This window comes from Bos indicus, chromosome 7 (genome assembly GCF_029378745.1).
Source record: "Bos indicus isolate NIAB-ARS_2022 breed Sahiwal x Tharparkar chromosome 7, NIAB-ARS_B.indTharparkar_mat_pri_1.0, whole genome shotgun sequence".
Taxonomy (NCBI): domain Eukaryota; kingdom Metazoa; phylum Chordata; class Mammalia; order Artiodactyla; family Bovidae; genus Bos; species Bos indicus.
Window position 1 is genome coordinate 45,965,158 of NC_091766.1, and position 15,252 is coordinate 45,980,409.

Consider the following 15,252-nt stretch of genomic DNA (forward strand, 5'->3'; position numbering starts at 1 on the left):
AAGATATAAGGACTTTCACTACCAGGTGTCAAGGCTTGTCTATAAAGTTGTAGAAATCAAGAGTATGGCTTTATTGTAGGGGTAAACACATAGATTACTGAAACCTTATAAAGAACCTAGAATCAAATCTACACATATAAGATCATTTAATAAATGACTATGGTGACATCATAAATAGTGGGGAAACGTTTTTCCAATAAATGGTGTCAGGGATATTTGCTATCCTCTGATAAAATAGGACCGGCTACCTCCTTCTGTGCGCAGAAAGCATTCCCAAACAGATTAAAAACCAAATAAGATGGCAAAGCTATAAACTTTTTAGAAGTTTATGCTAGAGAATATCCTCTTTACCTCTGAGTATCTTCATCAAAATTGGAACAATTTCTGGATGCCTTATTTTTTAAGATTTATTTATTTATTATTTACGGCTATGCTGAGCCTTCGCTGCTCGTGGGCTTTCTCTGATTGCAACGAGCGGAGGCTCCTGTTTGTTGTGGTGTGCGGGCTTCTTGCTGCGGTGGCTTCTCCTGTTGTGGAGCACAGGCTCTAGATGCTGTGGCTTCTGTAGTGACGGCTCACAGGTATAGTTGTCCTGTGGCATGTGGGATCTTCCCCAAACCCATGTCCTCTTCATTGGCAGATGCATTCTTTACCACTGAGCCACCAGGGAAGTCCTCTTAAAAGCACCAATCATAAAGGAGGGGAAAGGTCAACTAATTTGATTATAGTACAATTAAGGAATTGAACTCATTTTTAGATGCCTTAAGTAAGGTCAAAATGCAAGCTTGTTGGGATTTGAAATATTATTACATATATCAGTTATCTTATAGACTGTTAATGTTTTGGTATAGTTCTCCATTTGTTACATTTTAAATTTCTTGTTTAAATTTTTGTAATTATTTTTACATGCTGTGTCCAATTTACCTTTGGTTAGTTTTCAGATATGGAGTAATATTTGCAGTTAGTGTTATGGGATTAATTCTTCATTGTATTTCCAAGTTGCTTATTAATGGTATATAAAAATTCAGCTGAGCCTTGGAAGTTTATTTCTTACTTAGAAAGTAAAACACAAGTCTTAAGTGTTTTAAAATGAATGTTTCCAAAAACAGATAGATGATGTCCCCCTCTCTCTTTTTTTCTTGGCAGGTCTAGATCCAAAGAGAAAACAGATAGTGGGGAAAGTTCTAAAGAGAAGAAAAAAGACAAAGATGACAAAGAGGATGAAAAAGAAAAGGATGCTGGTGTATGTTTACTAACATAAATAATAGTATAGTATTGAGTTTGTTTCTGTAGTGACTAGTTTTTGGTTTTAATGCTGTATGTTTTATTTTTAAGTAAATGATAGCAAATTTGTAAAATACGTATAAAATGATAGTTTTCCCCATGAAAACATTTTTCTGAAAGTTACATATCTATACACATTATCTACTTTAGTATATAAAATGTGATCATACTGTGTGCACTATTCTGTGACTTGATTTTTTGTTGCTTTTAAATTATGAATTACTTTATCAATATATATCAGTATATAAGGTCTTAAGAATAATAAATCACAGTATACAAAGATTCTGACTTAAGAAGTAGAATACCTTTCTTTTTCCTTTTGTTAAATGTTGGCTATCTTTATGTACCTGTTTACATAGGTATTGCTTGTTTTTAATGCCTGCATAGTGTTTTGTTGAAGAAAAGGTAAATGGGTATTTAGGCTGTCTGTAGTCCACAGTTAGAAGCAATGGTAGATTAATCCTAGTACACATGTGTTCTATGAATATAGTATAGGGTAAATTAATACCAGTAAAATAAATTACTCTATCAGTGGGTATATAGCTTTCCCTCAGTATTGGAGGGGGATTGGTTACAGGACCCCTTTGGATAGCAAAACCTTCAGATGTTTAAGTCCTTTATATAAAATGACTTAGTATAACCATGGGTATCCTCTCTGCATAGGTTGTCATCTCTAGATCACTTATGATACCTAATATGATGTAGATGCTGTGTGAATCATTGTAAATACAATGTAAATCCTATGTGAGCGGTTGCCAGCCTAGGGCAAATTCAAGTTTTGATTTTGGGAACTTTCTGGAATTTTCTTTTCCTGCATATTTTTGATCCACTTAGTTGAATTTGGAGGATGAGGACTCAGATCCAGAGGGCTGGCTCTAAAGATTTAACATTTTGATCGATAGTGTCAAATTGCCCTCCACAAATATTGTGAAAATTAAGATTTTAGACGCGAAAATGTCTGTTTCCTCACATTCTTGCCAACATGGGTATTTTGAAATTTAATTTTTGCAAATGTTATAGGAGGTAATTGATATCTTGTTATTTTGAGTTGCATGTCTTTAAACATGAGTAAATAATGTAAACCAATAATTAAATAAGGCATTTTAAGTTTATTTACTATCTGCACTTTTCTTTGAATTGCCTATTCATATCTTTTGCCCATTTTACAATATATTATAGCTTCACTTCCTTTTTTTTTTGAGATCTAATTTTTTTTTTTAGTGGTTCTTTTTTTAAGGGAACTATTTGCTGAGCAGGTTATCTAAGAGATTAACACAAGAAGTCTGGAAGTCTGGTTTCTGATTTAGTTTCTACTGTGGAATGACTGGGTGACCTTGAGAAAAAAACATAAGCTTTCTGGGGCTCATCTTCAGAGAGTATGGAATTATGAAGGATGTAAATTCAGGGACACAGGTTTTGTTTGTTTAAGAAATAAATTTATTTTAAAAATATAAATATAACCATATTATAAAATACTTAGAAAGTCAGAAATAATTCTCTGTAATTCTAGATACCCAAATGCCATCATCATTGCAGTTTATTAGTATTTTCTTTGACGGTTTTTTTACATGTGTGTTTCTATACCTATTTACATAATTATAGCATGGACGGAGGAGCCTGGTAGGCTGCAGTCCACGGGGTTGCTAGGAGTTGGACACAACTGAGCGACTTCACTTTCACTTTTCACTTTCACGCATTGGAGAAGGAAATGGCAACCCACTCCAGTGTTCTTGCCTGGAGAATCCCAGGGACAGGGGAGCCTGGTGGGCTGCCATCTATGGGGTCGCACAGTCGGACATGACTAAAGCAACTTACCAGCAGCAGCAGCAGCATGTATAAAATTTTGATATTAATTTGATATTTATTCAAGGACTTAATCTTTAAGTCCTTGATTATGACTGTGAAAATGATTTGTCTTTCCTTTGAAGAGTATTGTTGATAATCATGATACAAGCTTTAGAATGGCTGTTCCTAGGAAACTTAGACCTAAAGGCTAAAAGATCAGAACTTCTTAATGATGTTGATAAATAACTCATTTACTCACTTGTTTGAAATAGAAAATTATGATAAAAAATCCTTCTCATGGAGGCAGTCTTGGAGAAGTTTAAAGGATTTACAGTTGAGAGTAATAATTAGGGAACTTTGCTTGCCAGTTCTTTTAGTTTCCACTTTGAGGGAGAAGTTGAATTCATATGTGCATATTGGTAGTAACTAAAGGGAGAGTAAGTTATAGTATTTGAAGTTTGTCTTTGGCTTCCCTGGTGGCTTGGGTGGTAAAGCGTCTGCCTACAATGCGGGATATCGGGGTACGATCCCTGGGTTGGGAAGATCCCCTGGAGAAGGAAATGGCAACCCCCTCCAGTATTCTTGCCTGGAAAATCCCGTGGACAGAGGAGCCTGGTAGGCTGCAGTCCACGGGGTCGCAAAGAGTCGGACATGACTGAGCGACTTCACTTTTCTGCTTTATTAGTTGAAGATACTTTTGATTGTGACTTCATTTTGTTAGTTTATTCCTTAATATATTAAAAAGATGTGTAATCTAAATCTGGTCAGAATTTAGGAGTTTTGTGTGGACACATGTTTTTCCTTTTCTTTTTTTATACTTAGAAGAAGTTATTTGGAGTGTCACTAGAAGTAAAACTGTTGATCCTTATTCTCTTCTCTCTATTTTTTATTTTCACCCCAAGAACTTTGACCAGAATAAGCTAGAAGAAGAAATGAGAAAGAGAAAAGAAAGAGTAGAAAAATGGCGAGAAGAGCAACGTAAAAAGGCCATGGAAAACATAGGGGAACTGAAAAAGGAAATCGAAGAGATGAAACAAGGGAAGAAATGGAGTTTAGAAGATGATGATGGTATATTCATTTGTTTGCTAATAGCCTAAATAACAATTCATGTAGAATAGTCTAGGATTATAAGTGATAGACTATTGTTTATTGTGAAAAAATACACATAATGTTTACTATTTTAACCATTTTTAAGTGTACAGTTCAGTGATAGTAAGCCAATTCACAGTGTTGTGCAGCCATCACCACTGTCCATTTCCAGAACTTTCCAAACAAAATTCCAAACAAAACTCTGCCTTATTCAACAGTATTCGTCATTCCAAACAAAAACTCTGCCTTATTCAACAGTAATTCTCTATCCTGCCTCCCCCTACCTCTTCATTTCTAATAACATCCAATCTACTTTCTGATTCTGTGAATTTACTCATTCTAGGTACCTTATATGAATGGAATTGTATAATATTTGTCTTGTGACTAGGCTTATTTTATTTAGCAAAGTGTTTTCAGGGTTCATCCATGTTTTAGTCTATATCATGATTTCCTTCCCTTTTAAGTCTGGTAGTATTACATTGTATGTATATACCACATTTTGTTTACCTATTCATTTGTTGTTGCATATATAAGTTGTTTCCATCTTTTGACTATTGTGAATAATGCTTCTGTGAGTATTGGTGTGTGCGTATCTGATTGAATACCAACTTTCAGTTCTTTTGGGTTTATACCTAGAAATGGAGTCACTAGATTTATTTTGAGGTTTTTCAATGCCCCTTTTCATATTACTTTAAAATTTTAATTGGAGAGTAGCGTTCAGTAAGGATCACTGATTTTACTTTAAGTGGAGAGTTGGATGCTTATGGGCAGTCAGTAAATAGCTCTTTAATTTTTTTACTTCAGATGTTAGTAGTGAGGGTAAGTTAAGGGCATGTTTCCAAGTCCTTCTGATTTTTTTCCTAAGTTAGAAGAGCAACATTTCCCCTGCACATCTTGATTATTTTTTTCTTTTTTAAATTATGAAAGTATGATAGTACATTTACAGGAGACTTGGAAAATACAGAAAAAAGTTACATATATTTCCACTATATATTACAGTTATTTTTTAAGTAGATAAATTAAGGTTTTTAGTTGGAGTTTCAGTGTCAAACTCTCAAAATTTGATGGAATGAATAGACAGAAAAGTAGAAGGATATAGTAGACCTCAAAAGCACTATGAAGAAAAGAACAAAAAAAAGCACTATGAACCAATTAAACATAATTAAGATTTATACAGTTTTCACACCAAAGCAGGATACAAATACTATTCAAGTTTCCATAGACTGTGAACCAGGGGACACTGGAACATATCCAGGGACATAAAGCAAAGTGTAAAAATTTCATAGTCTACAGGTATTAAAATCATACAGTCTGTTCTCTTATGGTGAAATTATGTTAGGAATCAATATCAGAAGATATTTGAAAATAACACACATATTTCAAGTGCAGTGTGACATTTACCAAGAGAGAACTTTGACATAATCATTGAAAGTCTCAATAAAGTTAAGAGACTGAAGAAACACAGAGAGTGATTGCAACGAAGAAAGCAATTAAATGAGAAATTAGTATCAAAATGAGAAATTAATATCGAGGATACTTTAAAAACTCCATGTATTTGGATAGAAAATGTCCACTTTTAAATGTTGGTTGTATCTAAGAAATCATAATAAGGAAAATTAGAAAATATTTGTAGCAGAATAAAAATGAAAAGAGAATTTATCAGAATTTGTTGAATGCAGCTGAAGCTGTTCAAAGCAACTAAATGCAACTTCACAACTGATTTTGATGTGTAAGATGTTAAGTGGAATAATGAGATTTTATAGGAAAAGGGAATTTTGCTCCATTTTTTGGTGAAAATCCCTGTGAATTTTTCAGTTTCTGTGAAAGTTCAACAGGGTGTTTTGTTCTAAATAGATTAATGGCTTATGTCTTTAAATGGTGATGATGATGTTGTTCAGTCTCAGAGTTGTGTCTGACTCTGTGAGCCCATGGACTGCAACATACCAGGCTTCCCTGATGATAGTTATGCAAAAACATGAGATTGTTTTTCGGAGAAGGCAACGGCACTCCACTCCAGTACTCTTGCCTGGAAAATCCCATGGATGGAGGAGCCTGGTGGGCTGCAATATGCTATTAATTTTTTCTTCCTGTGATTAAAGAAAAGTGATTGAAAGAAGAGAAATAAACATATCCTTTTAGCAGTTTTTAGTTTTGCTTCTATTAGTGTAGTTGTAAAATAATACCAGATCACAGAAGTAATGATCTAAATACATATAACTGAAATCTTCCTCAAAAAAAAAAATAAAATAAAATAAAATAAAATAATACCAGAGATCCATTTTTAGACGTATTAGTGCTTCTTCCTCTTTTCAATTTAATAATTTATCATTTATTTATTTTATTATTAGTATTATTCAAAACTAATGCTTGTTTGATTTAAAACCTTGCCAGTATGAGTATTTGAACTGTATTGTGCCTGGGTTAATTGATAAGGAAGGTATTTGGGTAGTTAAGAGAAAGGGCTTTAATAGGGGTGTGGTCTGATTGTGAAATAATCCCTTTTGAAACACATATTCAAAGTGTGTTCTGATATTTTAGATGATGAAGATGATCCTGCAGAGGCTGAAAAGGAAGGAAATGAAATGGAGGGTGAGGAGTTAGATCCATTAGATGCTTACATGGAAGAAGTGAAAGAGGAAGTAAAAAAGTTTAACATGAGAAGTGTGAAAGGTGGTGGGGGAAATGAAAAGGTATGGGATTTTTTTTCCTATTTTATTTTTAAAGATTATATTCCTAGTTGAATAACTTGAATTCATTGTTGCATTGACCTACTATTGGCTTGGATGGCTTTATAAAGTTAACGATTTTGTTTCCTTCTTTTTTTTTTTTTAATTTTATTTTATTTTTAAACTTTACATAATTGTATTAGTTTTGCCAAATATCAAAATGAATCCGCCACAGGTATACATGTGTTCCCCATCCTGAACCCTCCTCCCTCCTCCCTCCCCATACCATCCCTCTGGGTCGTCCCAGTGCACTAGCCCCAAGCATCCAGTATCATGCATCGAACCTGGACTGGCAGCTCGTTTCTTACATGATATTTTACATGTTTCATTGCCATTCTCCCAATTCTTCCCACCCTCTCCCTCTCCCACAGAGTCCATAAGACTGTTCTATATATCAGTGTCTCTTTTGCTGTCTTGTACACCAGGTTATTGTTACCATCTTTCTAAATTCCATATATATGCGTTAGTATACTGTATTGGTGTTTTTCGTTCTGGCTTACTTCACTCTGTATAATAGGCTCCAGTTTCATCCACCTCATTAGAACTGATTCAAATGTATTCTTTTTAATGGCTGAGTAATACTGCATTGTGTATATGTACCATAGCTTTCTTGTCCATTCATCTGCTGATGGACATCTAGGTTGCTTCCATGTCCTGGCTATTATAAACAGTGCTGCGATGAACATTGGGGTACACGTGTCTCTTTCCCTTCTGGTTTCCTCAGTGTGTATGCCCAGCAGTGGGATTGCTGGATCATAAGGCAGTTCTATTTCCAGTTTTTTAAGGACTCTCCACACTGTTCTCCATAGTGGCTGTACTAGTTTGCATTCCCACCAACAGTGTAAGAGGGTTCCCTTTTCTCCACACCCTCTCCAGCATTTATTATTTGTAGACTTTTGGATCGCAGCCATTCTGACTGATTTTTGTTTCCTTCTGCATCTCAAAAGTGTCTGTACTTTTTCTGAAGAGCAGAGATACTAGCAAATTTTAACTGCAAATGTCCTTTTAGAAGTCATCATTACTATTATCATCTTTGTTTAGTGTTTTTGCTTGTTACTTTCTCAGTAGGTCCTTTTCCAACACTCCCATCTTTTATACTCCTGATCCTCTTTAGTCTAGGTTTTCTTTTTCTTAATAGAATTTATTGACAAATTGTATAATTCAGTGTTGTGTTTGTTTGTTCCTTCTTCTAAAATCTTCCCAAGAGCAGTGATCTTTACCTGTTTTGTTTATTGATTCATCTTAAGATCCTGGGATAGTATTTGGTTTGTGGAATGGGTGAAAAGTACTATTTAGTAGTATTTTTTAAATATATTACATAATATTATATAAAATTACATACTACGTACCTAATTACCTATGTATTAATGTGTTAGGAAATATAATGCTATTGTATTACATTTTAAAATTTAAGTAAGTAAGGAGAAAGTGGGCTACTGTTTGTTTTTGCATTAGTAGTCACTGACAACTAAGTTAATTCAAATTATAAATTATTACAGTTACCATTGTTTCATTTGGTTTATACTTTGTGTTTCAACTTTAGCAAAATATTTCACATTCTTTTTTTAGAAGTCTGGGCCAACAGTCACAAAAGTTGTCACAGTTGTCACAACCAAGAAAGCAGTCGTAGATTCTGATAAGAAGAAAGGTGAGCTAATGGAGAATGACCAGGATGCCATGGAGGTAATTCTTCTTTAATTTTTAACTTTGTTCATGATACCATAGAATGAAACAGCAGCCCACTCCAGTATTCTTGCCTGGAGAATTCCATGGACAAGGGAGCCTAGTGGGCTGTGGTCCGTGGGATCACAGAGAGTCGGACACGACTGAGCACACAGCACATGATGCCATCCTATGAGTGTTTATAAGAAAGCATTGATGGAGGTGTGCTTTTCAGTTACGCAGTTTACTCTTAGGAGAAATTCTTGCTTTTCTCAACAGTATTGTAGCCAGATATCCAAACTAGTAGAACATTTTAACCTCTTTGACCTCTTGTATACCTGCTTTTTTTTAAAATTGAAGTATAGTTGATTTACAATATAGTGTTAGTTTCAAGTGTACAGCAAAGTGATTCAGTTATACACACACATGTGTATTTTTAGATTCTTTTTCATTATAAGTTATTACAAGATATTGCATGTAATTCCCTTTGAAAGTGTGAAAAGTGAAAATGTTAGTCATTCAGTATGTCTGACTCTTTACTATCCCATGGACTGTAGCCCACCAGGCTCCTCTGTCCATGGATTTCTCCAGGCAAGAATACTAGAGTGGATAGCCATTCCCTTCTCGACAGGATCTTTCTGACCCAGGGATTGAACCCAGGTCTCTAGCGTTGTACAGTAAATCCTTGTTGCTTACTTTATGTATAGTAGTTTGTATCTGTTAATCCCACATTCCTAATTTATCCCTCCCCCTTCCTGTTCCCCTTTGGTAGCCAGAAGTTTGTTTTCTATGTCTGTGAGTCTGTTTCTGTTTTGAAAATAAATTCATTTGTATTACTTTTTTGATTCCACATTTAAGTAATATCATATGATATTTGTCTTTCTCTGACTTACTTCACATGGTATGATGTTCTCTAGGTTCATCTGTGTTGCTGCACATGGATAGGCCAAATTTTGATTCATCCTTGTCCCTCATCAGTACATCCCAGGCATAGAATAGGGAGAGAAGAAATGAAGTGACAGAATGAAATTTTTTACTATTAACATTCATTGTAATGATTTATATAGAGAAAACTATAGCAGAACTTCATTAAAGCTATGTTAGAATTAGTTTTTTGTTTTAGCTTTATATTGTTACTATAGCTTTCTATAATGGCAAAGAAAAAATAAGCTAAGTTAGAAAGTTCAGGAAATAAAAGAAGAGGAAAAGAATATTTTCTAGGAGTGGAACATTTTTAAAGTTAGAAATATTTCTTCCCATAGAAATATAGTAATAGATTTAGCTCTTAATTTTTCTCTTTTTGTTACAGTATTCTTCAGAGGAGGAAGAAGTTGATCTTCAGACAGCTCTTACAGGTTACCAGACAAAGCAGAGAAAGCTTCTAGAACCAGTGGATCATGGAAAAATTGAATATGAACCATTCAGAAAAAACTTCTATGTTGAAGTTCCAGAATTGGCAAAAATGTCTCTAGAGGGTAAAATTTGTTTATTCATTTATCAGTTATTTTGGGGATGGGGGAAATATACTTCACCTTGCCTGAGAGGCATGTTGATAGGCCTGTAAGTTGATGGGTGAGTAGGAGAAATGTGCCTGACTTACCTGGAGAAATGAGAGTGAACTAGAACATGAGAAATCATTCTGGAGAGTGAGACGACTACATCCACAATGATTAGAAATAGAAATTAGTGTGTTTTGGGAAACATTTTAAAAAAAAGAGCAAAAATTAGTTTGGCTTACGTGGTTGAGCTTTTTAGGGTTGAAAATACTCTTCATGTGAAGTTAGCAAGTAGAGTATTGTTACGTTTTTCTCTTATTTGAGAATTAGAAACCGATATGAAGCTGTGTGATATTGACGGAAAAAGCATGATATGGGCAACCCTTGCTTAAAGAACAAGTAGTTGTATTACTTGTGAATCACTGTTCTTTTATTGCTGTTAGAATTTAAGTCAAAATAACCAAATTGTAGAAATTGGGGTGTTTCTTTTGTTCCTAGTTGGTTGCAACAGTAATCACTTTGTCAGAGCTGTTCAGTGCATTGTCCTGGAGCTTTGATATGGAATTATCTTTGGGAACACTAAAAAAGAATTGATTCTTAATCTTACCATGCCTCATTGAAAAGTAGAGGGCACTAATAGAACAATATTTAAGAGTTTCTAATCTGGATTTTGTTTTGTAGAGGTGAATGTATTTCGGTTGGAAATGGAGGGCATTACTGTCAAGGGGAAAGGTTGCCCCAAACCAATTAAATCTTGGGTTCAGTGTGGAATTTCTATGAAGATCTTAAATTCTCTAAAAAAGTAAGTGTTGAGCGGTTGTCCACATTTTTCAATATCTTGCTACAGAAGATAACCTGTTACATACATTTTCACTCTAATGGAAAATACTGATTTTTGTTAAACAGCTTTCTCTAGATATGATTTACATACCATAAAGTTTACCCTTTGGTTTACGATTTTCATTATATTTATGAAGTTGTGTAGTCATTACCATAATCTAATTTTAGAACATTTTCATCAAACCCAAAAGAGGCCTGGATCTATTAGTATTCATTTTTCTCTCTTCTACACACAAGGCAGTCTCTTACCTACTACTTTTTATAGATTTGTGTATTCTGGACATTTCATATAAATTAGATCGTACTTATATACAGTCCTTTGTGACTGGCTTCTTCCAATTAGCATAGTATTTTCAAATATTCCTACATCATCCATGATGTAGAATGTCTGAGTACTTCATTCCTTTTTGCCAAATAAAAATCTCATTATATGGATATACATTTTGGAAAACTTACAGCGTGAGAGCCTAAAGATCACCACAGTCCTTACTGTTGTCTTCCTATGGTTTGCTTTTTAAGGCATGGTTATGAAAAGCCCACGCCAATCCAAACCCAGGCGATTCCTGCGATAATGTCTGGACGAGATTTGATTGGTATTGCCAAGACAGGAAGTGGAAAGACCATTGCCTTTCTGTTGCCCATGTTTAGACACATCATGGATCAGAGGTCTTTAGAAGAAGGAGAGGGGCCAATAGGTACAGTTCCTTTCATTAAACTATTTTTTCAGATAACAACTTTGTCAGTTAATCAGAAAGACCTGATGCTTTGTAATAAGTGTAACAATAAAGATGTCTTTATGTACAGTTCCTCTATAAATTTGGCACTTTGGGGCTGATTTCCCCTTACCAGCAGGTGGAGTGAGACTCTTCAGAGCTCTGGAGTGACATCTCAGAAGTACAAAAACAGCCTCTCCTGGCACAGCTCAATTTTTAAACTCTGACTCGGCAGGTAGAATCCTCGTGCATCTATCTGTTTATTTATGTTGAGGTTTGTTCTTAGCCCATATGAGTGGATCTATAAACTCAACATAGAAGATTGCAGGGAAGTGTATTTTTGTTTTTGCTTTTGTTTTTTTGGCCTTAAAAGGCTATAGTGCCAGTGTTTGATTCAGGATTAGGTCTTCAGATTCAGTTTTCTTGATTCATTTGGCAGAGATCTCTTCTCCAAATTTGAATAGGGTTTTGGAAAGTTGTTCAGCTCCTCTCTTGGCAACAGAGGGCACAGTATGTCTCTCCTCTGTCTGTGCCCCTCAGACCCAGGTTGTTTCCGGAAGCCACGGCATGGCTCTGCAGCACAGTGAGTCACTTGATTATCTTTGCTCTGTGATTTGCAGTTGAGACTGATTTGCATTCTTTTCAACCAAGTATTTTCCTGATGGTTGAGTAAGGCATTTAACTCTGATTTATCTTCCTATAGCATGTTCTTAAAATCTACTTAAAATTATCCTTCACCACAGTCTCTGCTATTATAAAACTTTTGAAATAGGATTTTCAGAGGTACATAAAACAAATTAAAACAAAAATTAGACTAAGCTCTGAACTTGATTGCAGAGGTTAAATTTAACACTTTAAAGATTAGCCTTAAGAATTTTGGTGGTTAGGCTTTTGACATATTTATCTTTTCAGCTGTCATCATGACTCCAACTCGAGAACTGGCTTTACAGATTACTAAAGAATGTAAGAAGTTTTCAAAGACCTTGGGCCTTAGAGTGGTCTGTGTTTATGGAGGAACAGGAATCAGTGAGCAGGTAGATATAAAAGGAACATTCAGTTTTTTTTGGTTTTTTGGAATTGAATGATTTAATAATGTAGAAATGATTCTTTGTTTTAGTGTTTTCTATAATGATTGCTTCTAAAATCTTAAAAAGAAATGTGATAATAAGAATGAATTATGTTAAAGTTATATTTTAGAATTTTTGAGTCATTTTTGTATCTTAGCTTTACCATGCTTCTTCGCCTTTCCCTCCTCAAGGAAGCAGATAGTTTTTTCATTTTACAGATGTTCAGAAAGGTTAAGTTGACCGAAGTCTTTAACTTAAAAAGACTTTGTCCTAGAACCGAGGTGTTACGATTTGTGGACCAGCATTTATTCTTTAATCTAAGTGACATCTTTAAAAGGTGGTGTTGAGTGTGATATACTAATATCAGAGTTGCATTTGCATTCCTAAATGATTTTAGGGAGAATTATTTAAACATACCTTCATTGACTCCAATCGTTAGCTTGGCATTTTTCTGTGTGTCTTCTAAAGAATGATAGCCATCAGATATTTTGCTTTAACTAGAAGAAGGAAAAAAAAGCTGGTCAGATTAAGTTTTGGAAATGTTAAACTGCAAAATTAAATCTTTCCTGCAAGACTGCATAGTTGTTAAAAAGCTAGTGCATATTGTGATGCTGGCAAAAGGAATAAATGACATTTTCTGAGCATATCTAACCTGAAACCCTTCTTAAGGACTTAATTTTCTCAGATTTTTAGATACATTTTGGGAATATTTGCTTTTGTTATCCCAGTGCTATTTTTAAACGTTGCATTTAGTTTTCTGAGTTTATCTTTGTCAATTTTTTTTGGCCATAAACTATAGTTAAGAAATACAGTTACTAAGTAAGCTGGTACATGCCTGCATACTTAAATAGAAGTCAGAGTTTTATGATATCTTACATAGTTTGGTGTTTTCCATTTTACTTTGTTTCAAAAACAGTTTGTGACTTAAACTGATTTCGTAATTCATTAATGGAAACAACTCTGAATTTGAAAACCATTGACCTATTACATTTCTTTACTTAGTGCTCTCGTGTTCCTTCCTCGGTTTTGAGGAATCTTGTCAAATTAAAATTGGTAAAATTCTATGATTTTCATTGATTTCAGAGTTATAGCACCATGTGGTCTTGTTCCTTGTGGTCTTGCTGGTACCTATCCCTTTAGTACTTGGATGCAATCTCAAAAACGACAGAATGATCTCTGTTCATTTCCAAGGCAAACCATTCAATATCACGGTAATCCTAGTCTATGCCCCAACCAGTAACGCTGAAGGAGCTGAAGTTGAACGGTTCTGTGAAGACCTACAAGACCTTTTAGAACTAACACCCAAAAAAGATGTCCTTTTCATTATAGGGGACTGGAATGCAAAAGTAGGAAGTCAAGAAACACCTGGAGTAACAGGCAAATTTGGCCTTGGAATACAGAATGAAGCAGGAAAAGACTAATAGAGTTTTGCCAAGAAAATGCACTGGTCATAACAAACACCCTCTTCCAACAACACAAGAGAAGACTCTCTACATGGACATCACTGGTCAACACTGAAATCAGATTGATTATACTCTTTGCAGCCAAAGATGGAGAAGCTCTATACAGTCAGCAAAAACAAGACCAGGAGCTGACTGTGGCTCAGACCATGAACTCCTTATTGCCAAATTCAGACTTAAATGGAAGAAAGTAGGGAAAACCACTAGACCATTCAGGTATGACCTAAATCAAATCCCTTATGATTATACAGTGTAAGTGAGACATAGATTTAAGGGCCTAGATCTGATCGATAGAGTGCCTGATGAACTATGGAATGAGGTTCGTGACATTGTACAGGAGACAGGGATCAAGACCATCCCCATGGAAAAGAAATGCAAAAAAGCAAAATGGCTGTCTGGGGAGGCCTTACAAATAGCTGTGAAAAGAAGAGAAGTGAAAAGCAAAGGAGAAAAGGAAAGATATAAACATCTGAATGCAGAGTTCCAAAGAATAGCAAAAAGAGATAGAAAGCCTTCTTCAGCGATTAATGCAAAGAAATAGAGGAAAACAACAGAATGGGAAAGACTAGGGATCTCTTCAAGAAAATCAGAGATACCAAGAGAACATTTCATGCAAAGATGGGCTCGATAAAGGACAGAAATGGTATGGACCTAACAGAAGCAGAAGATGTTAAGAAGAGATGGCAAGAATACATAGAAGAACTGTACAAAAAAGATCTTCATGACCCAGATAATCACGATGGTGTGATCACGGACCTAGAGCCAGACATCCTGGAATGTGAAGTCAAGTGGGCCTTAGAAAGCATCATTATGAACAAAGCTAGTGGAGGTGATGGAATTCCAGTTGAGCTATTTCAAATCCTGAAAAATGATGCTGTGAAAGTGCTGCACTCAATATGCCAGCAAATTTGGAAAACTCAGCAGTGGCCACAGGACTGGAAAAGGTCAGTTTTCATTCCAATCCCAAAGAAAGGCAATGCCAAAGAATGCTCAAACTACCGCACAATTGGACTCATCTCACACGCTAGTAAAGTAATGCTCAAAATTCTCCAAGCCAGGCTTCAGCAATATGTGAACCGTGAACTTCCTGATATTCAAGCTGGTTTTAGAAAAGGCAGAGGAACCAGAGA

General features: G+C 35.1%; 1 protein-coding gene across 2 annotated transcripts in view; it reads left to right on the top strand.

Moving 5' to 3' along the window:
* DDX46 (DEAD-box helicase 46) overlaps positions 1-15,252 on the top strand; it is a 52,311-nt gene that overhangs the window by 6,438 nt on the left and 30,621 nt on the right. For both annotated transcript variants that reach the window (XM_019964938.2, XM_019964939.2), the window contains exons 4-11: positions 1,147-1,243; positions 3,972-4,137; positions 6,697-6,848; positions 8,454-8,567; positions 9,856-10,021; positions 10,724-10,844; positions 11,402-11,577; positions 12,508-12,629. In XM_019964938.2, the coding sequence (XP_019820497.1) occupies positions 1,147-1,243; positions 3,972-4,137; positions 6,697-6,848; positions 8,454-8,567; positions 9,856-10,021; positions 10,724-10,844; positions 11,402-11,577; positions 12,508-12,629 (1,114 nt within the window). The remainder of the gene's footprint in view (positions 1-1,146; positions 1,244-3,971; positions 4,138-6,696; positions 6,849-8,453; positions 8,568-9,855; positions 10,022-10,723; positions 10,845-11,401; positions 11,578-12,507; positions 12,630-15,252) is intronic.